We start from the raw sequence: 12,280 nt of genomic DNA on the forward strand, positions 1-12,280 counted from the left end.
AAACCGGTGACTATAATTTTGTAAGTTAGATACATGCCACCATATTAAAAGTGTTATGTTTTTTTACCAAAAGAATAACATATATCACTTTTATTTTGTTTTGGGATGTGTAAAAACACGGATTTTTTGCTAATATCGGGGAACTAGCTAGTAAAGTCACAAGTGATTTGTTAGAATTGGATTCCTAAAATAATATCAAAAAAAAAAGAAAGCCTAATAACATAAAACACGGATGCATACAAGTATTCAGGTACTAGCTAGTAAAGTTTTTTTTTTGGTTGCTAGAATTGCTCTTTTAAAAATAACATTCAAAAAAAAAAAGTGAAAGCCTGCATTTCAAGAAATTAGATACATAACATAAAAGATTGGATGTATACAAGTATTCAATTCTTGCATATGTCATTCAATTGTTTCCAAATGTATATGTGTTTGTATATTTAGATCGGGATATAAGCACCTCTAGACTCATCCTTATTGTTGTTTCTCTTCCCCACTAGTGGGGAGGGTATAAAAGTTAATACTTTTTAGTGATCATTTACCAATATATAGCCCGTTATATGAACTCCACTTATACGAACTCTAAAGAAACTCTACTATGAAAAATAGTGAATTAGAAACTGATTTTTGGTGGAGATGTTCTTCCCACAATATATAGATCATCCTTCGAAAAAATCATCACATTTGAAGATGTCTAGACGTATCAAAATTTGTTTACATTATTATAAAACTGTCCAACGGTCCAAATTTTTCAAATTTCAAAACAACTTTTGACAAGGTTAAACATTTTCATTTGGCCTGATTTTTTGTAGGAAGATTCTCTATTATGAAAAGACTATCTTCACAAAAAAATCACCTCTCAATTCATCTTATAAATCCACTTTTGGTGGTGAAGTTCATTTGTAGTTCATATAAAGTGAAGTTCATATAACGAGCTACGCCCGTTATATGAACTCCAAAGAAACTCCACCATGAAAAACAGTGAATTAGAAGCTGATTTTTTGTAGAGATATTTTTTCCACAATATAGATCATTCTTAGAAAAAATCAACACATTTGAATAATAAGATGAATCATTCAATTTTATTAATTACAACTTCTAGTTAGGTTGAGGAATCAAGTTTTTGGAAAGTGATTGCTAATTATGTAATAGAGAACAAAAAAAAAAAAAAAAAAAAAAAAACAAACAAAACAAAACAAAAAAATAAAACAAAAACAAAAACGAACGGTAAGATTGTAAGGGGGACATTGGATGCATCTGCCCATGTAATTTGGGAATTTTCCTTTTTTGAAAAAAATAAAGATGTTTACTTTCTTTAAACAGTGGAGCATATGAGGTAACTTCCAATTTTTCTATCTCATGCATCTTTGCTCACCTTCTCTCACTCTCAATTTTTCAATTATCTCAATTTCTAAAATCAAACACAACTTTACCACAATGAATTGAAATGCATATATCATGCCTGTTATATGAACTCCACTTATATGAACTCTAAATAAACTCCACCATGAAAAACAATAAATTAGAATCTGATTTTTTTGTAGAGATGTTCTTCCCATAATATAGATCATCTTTAGAAAAAAAATCAGTATATTTGAAGATGTCTAAACATATTAAAATTTGTTTACAGTGTTATGTTTACAATGTTATAAAATTGGCTACGTCGATAAATAGAAATGACATACACAATCCAAAAGCGGATTTACACATTACTTTAAAGGATGATTTTTGGCAGATATTACCTTCCTACCATGGATAATATCTCCACAAAAAATCAGTTCAATCAGATGTGTCTAGTATTGTAAAAAGAGTGTTAAAATTCTAGACCGTTAGATAAATTTCGAACTTGAACTCAATTATTGGTAAGGTTAGACATATTCAAATGAGCTAATTTTTTTCATAGACGATCATCATGTTGTGGAGATCACATCCCTAGAAAATCAGCTCTTAGTTCATTGCGTAGATCTAGAAGAGAATTTGGCAAGTTGTTTTTACTTACAATAACATAGACAATTCTAATATCAAAGTGTCTAATTATAAGCCCATCCCAAACCATCACTTTCCTCTACCAACTAAATATGTTAAGGTTCACAAGTATGTGAACCGTGATATGCACTAGTTTCTTTTAAGTATTCAAACTCGCTCGAATATTTAATATTTTCTATTATACGTATTGTTTGGATTCTAGATATAAGAGCAACTCTTCCACATTTGAGTATGTAACTATATAATAACAATACTTATAAACTACATAATAACAATACTTAGGGCATCTCCAGGGGGGTATACCGTAGGTAATAGACTATTAGTTGATATAAGAGGTGGGGAATTCTCTATCTCGCTAGATAAATAGCTCGGACGACCCTTTAAACAACGTCCAAACAAAAAAAAAATCGGACGTCACTTTAAGTCACATCCCTTTCTAGTTCTAATGCCATAATTTGTAATTTTTTAATTCGGATGTTCCAGTTTAAATTAAAGAGAGACGTTACTTTAAATGACGTCCAAGTTTAAAATCTAATTTTTTTTTACACTTCTTTATTGAAGAGTATAGAAAGTGGATATTTATAGGCTATACAATAATATACAATTAGAGTTGTAAAATCTTAATAACACTTACGTGGAGATGTAATTTTACCACCTCGCCATTGGAGATGCCCTTAGAAACGTAAATTGTATCTCATCTACTATCAAACCAATCAATGCTCAAAAGTCTATTGAATGAAAATGGTGAAACAATGAAGGTGAAATAGCAAAATATGTTGCCACTATCTAAGAAATTAGGTGTTTAGATTTGTTAGCCCAGTAGGATTTTTTACGTGGAAAAATAGTGAAGAAGGTGTTTGTAATATTATCGGTTTTTTATTGCAAAAACAAATAGTGAAGGAGTTGTTTCTAATTTTTTTGGGCCTATTTGTTACAAGATAAATAATTGGGGAGGTGCTTAAAAATTAATTGTGGGGCTTATTATAAGTGAAATAGATAGGATGATAGGAATGACCGAGTGAGTAGGAATTAGGGGTGTTCATGGGTCTGTTCTTACCGGTTTTGGTTTTGGGTCTATTTTTAGCGGTTCCTATCGGGTTTGGTTTTTTCGGGTTTTTTCCTATATTTTGAAAACCCGGACTCATACCCATTAAATAAGTCGATTTCGGTTCCTTATCGGGTTATACATTTTTATTGCTAAAATGACTTTTTTTAGTTATATAACCGATATAAAAGTTGGTTTACGGGGACTATAACACTTGTCATCGATATTTTTGTCCTCTCATAAGAAGTAATGGTCCTAAATTCAATAATAATATTTGAAAGTTATCTAAAAATTTTAAATATATTCTCATACATTATATGTATGTGTATATTTTAAATCGAAACATATGTATATTATACTATAACGAATGCGTCATATATAGAATAAATACCACATGTACCACAATTGTTAGTTAGCATTGCACGATTCGTTATCTAATATATATACATGTAATATATCAAGCACGCATTTACGTTCATGTATTAGTTAATATAGACAGTGCATAAGTTAATTCATAATATACGACTATACGTATAGACGTAGACACGTAAATATTATTATTAATATTTATAATACACATATTTAATGTAATATTATAAAAGATGCATTTAATAACACGCATTCACTATTATGCTAAATGTTATATATATTTAGTATAATTTTACACATAACAAATATAGACTATATATAATACTATGTATAGTAATAATGTTTGGGTTTGTTTTTATTTAGTGTAATATAATACTAAATTCTATAAATCAAAATCAAACTAATCGGTTCCGATTTCAGTTCGGGTACCCATCGTTTTTTACTATTCGGTTTTAATGGGTTTGGTTCTTTATCGGGTCGGTTCTTAAAAACCCACTTTAAATGGATATAACATTTTAGGACCCAGACCCGTTATAAATGATTTCGGTTCCGGTTCCGGTAATTGGGTACCCATACACACCCCTAGTAGGAATGAGGTTATCCTAAAATTCAATAAAAGGATAAAATAGATATTACAATATTACACTGACATTGTACGGTTATAAATTGTGGCCCCATCTAGATCACACTTGACAGACTTCTAATATATCACAAAACGTGTTTAATTTACACGTTATTTATGCTTTCCCACACTAGAAGGCTAGAAGCAAAGCCGTTTTCGTCAACATGAAAGCTGAGAGCAAGTCAAATGGAGCTCAATGGGTGCCACATTAAATTTTTGGCCTTTTTAGAGCAAGTCTAACGGAGAGCTGTTAAATTGGACTGCTAAAAGTGTCACATAGGCTTTTTAGCTTGTCCTAGCTAAATTTGGCTCTCTAAAATAAAAAAACCAATCCAATTGCGTTGTCTGTTTTGAAGTGCTAAATTATACGGACGGCATAGTTTATGTCGTCCGTCCATTATTTTTTGAAATTTTTTTGAATGGATGGTACAGTTTCTGCCGTTTGTCAAAATTTAACACGGACGGTAGAAACTATACCGTCTGTCTCCCGAATTTATTATAGCAGCTATTAGTGAAGGTCTTAACTTTGGCTGGGTTTTTTACTCATTCCAAATTTAAAACTCTTTTAGCAGTCCTATTGAAATGACATCTTTGTGGTTGGGGTGCTATATTTGCCTTTAACAACCCATATAACCCCATTGGACTTGCTCTTAGCATGCAAGTCAAATTTGTCGTGCCAATTTTTTTTAAATTGTTCCCATGGGTTTTTAAAATTTTGAAGTGATAAAAAGATACGGACGATACAATTTATGTTATCGGTCTATTAGTTGTACACATAAATCGAAATTTATAGGACATACGATACAATTTATGCCATCCGTCAAATTTAACACGTGGACACACATAAATTGTGTTGTTCGTTTTTGTAATTTAATTATGGCAGCTGCTAGACAATACCACATATTTAATTGGATTTATTACACTAGCCAAATTTATAACCCTTCTAGCAGCCTCATTAGATCGGTCATTTAGTATTTGGGGTGCTATATTGATATGTATGTAGGGCTCCATAGTTTGTGATTTCGAACGAAACATCGGAATTCTGAAAAATATTTCGATTTTTCAGAAAACCGAAACAACATTGAAATTGAAATATCCGACATATATCGTTGGGTACTATTGTAATTATAGGTTAATTACAAAGTTTATCACCTAATTAAACATATATAAATATCTAATCCTAGCTTTACATCCCCAAACACAATCCTAAATCTACTGATTGTGAAATTGAAGAAGAAATCAATGATAGAGATGAAATTGAAGAAGAAATCAATGATAAAGATGAAATTGAAGAAGTGTGTAATGATAAATAGTGGTGATCTCATGAACTTCTTTTCATTCTCAATCCATCTTCATTACCTTCTCTAACTAGAGGTGATCTCTCACGATTCTATTCTTACCATTCACCACCATCTTCCTCATAAGGATACCATAAGATTATCCATGGTGGTGGTGCCTCTTCCAGCCGTCACCACTGTTTTGTGGAAGAAATAACTTAAAAAGAATAAGTCTAATTAGGTTTGGTAGTTAGACTAATGACTAAGATGTGAAATCAACTGCTCAAATGAGATTTGGAACCTTGCAAATTTTGACATAGTGGTTAGAATACCGATAGGAATTTTGATTTTTCAATCATTCGGAATTCCGATGATTTCAAAATCACGAACAATGAGTAGCTCACATCACCCCCAATGGACTTGCTTTGACTAAGTTTACAAATTTCACCAACCAAAACAATCCCCCTCTCTCCAATGTTAGAGACTAGGGTTTGCCTGTGACGTACGACACTAAACAACTCGTCGTGCTTTCGGCGCCAGAAAACCAAATCAAGGCCAGCCCAATTGCCCATTATCGATATGCTCAATAACATCAATTGGGCCAGCCTTATATGTAGTACCATGTCAAATTTGGAAGCCAACAGTTTATGGGGCTAGTCCAGTGTTTATAAGTCCAACTGTAATTGTTGATTTTTGAGTGATTTTTTGATAGATCCCATGAATACTTATTTGGTTTAAAAAAAGAGCATGTCTTCAGTGCGCGAGATGTATGGTGAGCAGATAATGTGGGCCTTTGGATCAGTACTTTTGCCATGCAATACACACGCACCCCTTGGTATGAGTGGCCTAGATTTGATAGCATACCATACGACCTGCGCACCATAGATTTAGCCTTAAAAAAATTGCACAAATCTCTAAATCACTTGGATTCACCGTATCACAGCTTGTGAAACATGACATTAGCCGTTGGATGGGCCCTTTGGGCCCTACACCGTTCTATTTTATTAGATAGAAGTGGGGGTGGCAATGGGTCGTGTTGGGTCGGGTTCGTGTTGTGTCATATTCGGGTCTCGTGCTAGGAGAGCAAATCCAAATCTAACCGAATTACGAATCGTGTAGAATTTGTAAAATCTAAACCCAACCCGCCTATATAATGGGTTACCCAACGGGTGACAAGCTAAACCACCGGGTCAATTTCGGATCTAATTTGCAGATAATCGGTATGCAAAATATTTAGTATTTTACGATTTTATTTATAAAATAAAATAATATATATATATATATAATTCTCAAAAATCATCAATAATTCAATTACATATCAATGAAAATTAAATAACGAAACATATCTTTATCGAATGAATCAATATAACGGCTAATACTTCTTATTTTCGTCATTTATTTTAGATAGTTGAGATGATGAGATCTTAAAAAATAAATAAATTTATCTTAAAACAGGTTATATTGGTCATGGTTGATGACCCGACCCATTAGACCTGAGACCAAATCAGTCCAGTTATTACTTGAGTTAACATATGTGACCCTAACCCAACTCATTTATTTGACAGGTTTGACGGGTCAATTCTTAAATGACTCAAAAAACTTTTTTTTTCTAACCCAAACCCGCTAATTTCATATCGGGTTAGCGGGTCGTGTACAAAACTACCCTAAATAGAAAGTGTGGGCTCAACACTCTTATCTAATTTAAAATAAAATATGGACTAAATAAAAAATCTAGTGGGTCCGATCGAACTTGGTTTTGTGGCCTATTATTCCTTCATAAGCTCATATATATATATATATATTCTAGAAGGCCAATCTACATATTTTTCTTTCTTTTATGGCGGTGACACGTGAAAGTAACGTATGAGAATGGCGATTGAGTGTATAGTCAAACAACATACCCACCCGTAAACTGTGTATCTTTGCCCAAAAAGAGTACAACTGTTTATGGAGCGAATAGTCGGTAAAGCTGTAAAAGCAGATAATTTTTTGGGTGAACTAGTGTTACCCCCCTACTAGATGAGCCAATTAGAATTTTCCCATTAGATGGGAAATTAGGGTCTTCTCCCTAAACACATAGTCAACTTGGTTTGACCGTTAATTTTCAAGTCAAACAATTGAAAATGACATAAATACCCCCACCTAATTAAAATTGAATATTTTTTTTTTGAAAACAATAAGGGCATTTGTGTAATTTTTAATTATTTGACTTAAAAATTAACAGTCAAACCAAATTAACCGTGTGTTTAGGGGGGGAGATCCTAATTTCCCATCTAGTGGGGGAGAAATCCTAATTAGCTCATCTAGTGGGGGATAATACTAGTTAACCCAAAATTTTTGGTAACTTGTAAAAGCAGATAATAAATTCACAAATCACAACTATACAAAAATAAAATATAATCTCAAATATACAAACTTGGACGCTCAAGGTGTATGAGTGTATCTGATATATTGAAGTATTGAACCATCATTTTATTATCGAAAAAAAAAGGAGCCATCATGCCTTCTTTAATTGCGGAAAGATATGACATCTGATATGGTGAGCTGTAATTGAATTGTACGCGCATCTTGTAAACGGTCATATAGACTATAGACTATAGACTATAGACTTATAGAGAGAGCGTGTGTGATTATTTTAAACCGTTCCTGCTCTTGCGATGGATCCCTTCAAATTTCAGCATTACAGCCTAGTATGGACTGTAAGCCATAAACTCTCCTACTGTATGATGTTGTCTGCATAAATAAACAATTTCTGCCGCCTTGGACTCATTCTCAGCCCCCCGTTCCCCCACTAGATGGATAATGATAATTAATAAGCATCATATTTATATGCTTGCTAGAACTATCTCAGTGATTCCTCTCTGATCGATCTCCTCACCAATTCTACTCTTCAGTAGTTGTCATGGCAGATCGGGTTCATCCTAAGGACTCGCCAACGGCAACATCACCCGTGCACGGAGAAGAGCAACCTGTTTCAGTCCACCAGACCAAGCATTCCCCTCCACCGGGTACTTATGTCGTCAACCTCCCCAAAGATCAGATCTACCGTTATCCGCCACCCCCTACTCGCCATAACAACCAGAAACCTACTCGTCGAAACCACTGCTGCTGCTGCCTCTACTGGCTTCTCAGTCTCTTCATTATCCTAATCGTCATCATCGCAGCCTCCTTCGGTGTCTTCTACCTTGTTTACCACCCTAAAGCTCCCAAATACTCCGTTGATAGGCTCTCGATACAGGGATTCAATCTAACATCAGCAGATCAATTAATTTCTCCCAAAATGGTTGTCACTGTGAAAGCACGCAACCCCAACAAGAAGATCGGTATCTATTACAACAAAGGGAGCTCCATTTCCGTATCTCATTCTGACGACATCAACCCTTTGTGCAAGGGTGTTCTGCCCGTCTTCCATCAGCCTACTAACAATGTCACGGTTTTCCAAACGGTGTTAACCGGATCCGACACAAACTTATCGGCTGCGGATTATGAGGCATTCAGGGATCAACAGAAGAAGGGGGAGATCCCATTGAAATTGGATCTGAAGGTTCCTGTAAAAATAAAGGTGGGTTCCCTCAAGACATGGACCATTTCTGTTAAGGTGCGCTGTCAAATAACCGTAGATAAGTTAGCCGTCGACGCTTCGATCCTCTCCAACAAGTGTGACGTCGACGTAAAGCCTTGGGAATAAACCATTTCATCCTCAGTCTCATCGTCATATCTTAACGTCTTATACAGTTATACAACCAAGATCAGCTAGATAGAAATACAGGAATTCAGGGTTTTTTTATTTTATTTTGTTACTGGACATTATACTATTGTAGGTGGAATAGTCTCTATAATGTCTATATATTAAGCAAAATACAATTTATTTATTTTCCCGATAATACTATTAAGCAAAATACAATACAATGTGAACGACAAAGCCTTAGTTTTTTCTTTTTCTTAGTTACCCTTATCCAAACACAAGAAACACCCTTAGTTACAATGAAATTATACATTGGTTATCAAGTTCTAATCCACGGTTTTATTTTTCAATCCTAGCTACACACTGTAAGAATAAAATATAATATATCATATATACGTAGTTTCCATGCATCAACACGTTGTCCAACCTTGGTTATCAATTCATCTCTTTCACGGTTTCATTTTTCAATTTCTAAACAATTAAAAATAAATCCTTTAGAAATATAAATATCTCAACCATGTTCTGGTTTAATTGTTTAAAACCAAGAAGGTTAAGCTGAAGGTTTGATACAACGGTATGTCAAAAACCTAAAATCCACATCACATACGTAGGATCAATTTAACAACAAAATCTCAAAATTCCTCAACTATCACTTTCTTTAAACTTTCTTCCATTTCAATACAAACATAAACAAATTTTAAGAATAACAATTTCCAACATCAGATTCTTTGTCATATAAAAAATGTAACCTACGTTATTACATCCTTTTTCGCTAATAAATTAAACTCCCGGTATAGGAATCCAAATCAGTAGTTCTATACAATAAATTTATGTTCCAAGAATACACCCTTTTAACAAAACAAAAAATGATGGGTCAAGAAAATGGAATTTTTTTTTTGATGATAACTAACCACATTTCATTATTATCAAATACTTTAATTATTCAAACAATCACTTTATATTATCCCATAACTTAATCATTCAAATGAAAGAAAACACAAAGTTCCAAGTCATTTTAATTCCCTTTGCATAATTTCTTCCCAAGCAAGACTTCCATTATATAACTCATTATAATAACTCGCTTTTAATATCTAAACCATCAATTAAAACTTACCAATATCCATCGGTGATAAGTGGTAGGACTGGCTCCTCAAGACAAAATGTTATAAAGTCCTACCCTCCTAAAAAAGAAAGTTATAACTTCTATATAACATATGTAGATTATTATATTCGTATTCAAAAGTAAAACCCAAACACTCGATAATCAAAGAATACAACTAACCATAAAACCCCTAATACCTTAGTTCCTCTCTAGGGGAGCTTCTAAATAATCGGTCATTCATGACACATTCAATGAATATCCCGGGTCATTCTCGCCACATTCAAGGAATACCCAATCCTACATTCCCGCACACTCCCTGAGGAATACAACATGAAATCCGACTTGAAGTGCTTAATACCAAATTAGTTCCTCTTTAGGCTGATCCAAACAATCCGGGTCATTTATTTGGACATTCAATGAAGAATTAGGTCATTCATGACACATTCAATGAATACCCCTATATAACGCTTAACGGGTCATTTATGGCACATTCAATAAATGCCCACCTAACATATGACATCAACAAATCATAAACTCAATTCCAAAACTTGAGGCTGGAGAGTTCTAAAAGAGGGTGGTAAATTTGTTTACGCGATTATTGAAATTTATTGTATATATTATTTCCGGTAATTAAGGAATATCTTGATTCAAGTAATTTTGGTTTTTTTTATTAATTTCAAATGGATATATAAGTGGTCATAACGAGAGGTGTATCGCTTAAAAGATCGAAAAATCACAAAGCAAGAAATACACGCATACACAAGTATATTTAGAAAGGTCCTAGCCTAAAGTCAAACACGATGTTTAGTCATAGACTTATCCTAATAGACCGAATCATAATTTTAGAAAAAGTCAAATTTTGGGTCAACGGGTCAAAGTCAACCCTAGTAAAAGTCAACTTTGGTCAAATTCAAACTCGTCAAAGTCAAAGTCGACCTGCCAAGGGTCAACAGCAGTCAACCAACCCCAAACCCAAAAGCCCAAAGTCAAAGGCCCAAAGTCTAATACAAAACCAAATTTGAAAATCTAAACTAAACATCCAGCCCACATTTTTTTGTTCGCCCAAGCCCAACAAAAAACCGACATCGTTTCATCTTCCTCCTCCCTCACAATCCGCCACTTACACCAATTTACCACCACAACCCACCAACCTATCTACAATTTAAATCCCACGGTTTGATTCCTCACAAAAAGAAATCCACCGATAATAGGAAATATCAATTCCATTATATGAGAAATTTGCCCGATCGACGCCATTAATCTTTCTCCGAGCTTCAAAAAAGTAAACCACAACAAAATCAACTCTCCACTAACCCGAATTTAACCTACAACAAAACCCCATCTAACCATACAAAGAAAACACGATTTAGTTACTTCAAAAAATACATCCGATCGCCATTAAAGCTCTCTCCGAAGCTTCCATTGTATTTGTTTTGGAGCACCATCGAGCCATGTCCACTCAACACACAACCCTCAACACCTTACCCAACATCTCCATGTTCAATTCAAGCTGACAAATTTCAAACAAAAACTATATTTTTTCAACCCACAAAGATGAAAAGGGGACACCATTTTTCGATTTCTCCAAGCTTTTTTGCGACATCACGAAAAATCCCCAAAACCAAACTTCAAACCAATCAATTTCAATCAATACAACAAGAGGAATACAGACAATGTTTCAAAAATAATATTTTTTAACAAGTACCAAACCGCATTACCAGTGACAATCGTTTTGTTTTGGCTTGCCATTAATCCGGTTTCTCCAAGCTTCAATAATGATATATATTTTGACAAAAGCTACACTAACATTATCTAGCCGAATAACCATAAATTAACAAACAGAAAATGAACGGAAACATTTGAGAAGAGAAATTTGTCTCAGATACCAAGAAAACTCGATTTGTGAAATAAAAAAAACTATCTACTGCAGAAGATTATCAAAAAGCCTACCGGAAAAACCTTCCTTTCCTTCATTCAAAAATCCCGCTTTTTACGGTAAAACTCTCCTGTTTTTTTCCCCCAGAATCTCTCGTTGAGAAAACTCTATTCTGTTTTTCTTTTTGTTAAAAACAAAACCCCCGAAATAGGGAAGAAGTTTTATCCCATAAACCCACGTCTCCTATTTCCACTAACACTTATCCTAATTTATTTAATCCATTATCTATTAATATTATTATTAGGAAAATAAACGAATAAA

General features: G+C 33.8%; 1 protein-coding gene across 1 annotated transcript; it reads left to right on the forward strand.

Moving 5' to 3' along the window:
* Window positions 1-7,949: 7,949 nt before the first annotated feature.
* LOC147473925 (Late embryogenesis abundant (LEA) hydroxyproline-rich glycoprotein family) lies at window positions 7,950-9,180 on the forward strand. The gene has a single exon (XM_086586867.1). The coding sequence runs from the start codon at window positions 8,199-8,201 to the stop codon at window positions 8,982-8,984; it is 786 nt and encodes a 261-aa protein (XP_086442993.1). The 5' UTR covers window positions 7,950-8,198; the 3' UTR covers window positions 8,985-9,180.
* Window positions 9,181-12,280: the final 3,100 nt, after the last annotated feature.

The sequence above is a fragment of the Coptis chinensis genome, unplaced genomic scaffold (genome assembly GCF_015680905.1).
Source record: "Coptis chinensis isolate HL-2020 unplaced genomic scaffold, ASM1568090v1 utg1580_pilon_pilon, whole genome shotgun sequence".
Classification (NCBI taxonomy): domain Eukaryota; kingdom Viridiplantae; phylum Streptophyta; class Magnoliopsida; order Ranunculales; family Ranunculaceae; genus Coptis; species Coptis chinensis.

Bases quoted from the DNA above. Each gene is read 5' to 3' on its own strand.
- LOC147473925 (XM_086586867.1), top strand. From the start codon at position 8,199: ATGGCAGATCGGGTTCATCCTAAGGACTCGCCAACGGCAACATCACCC.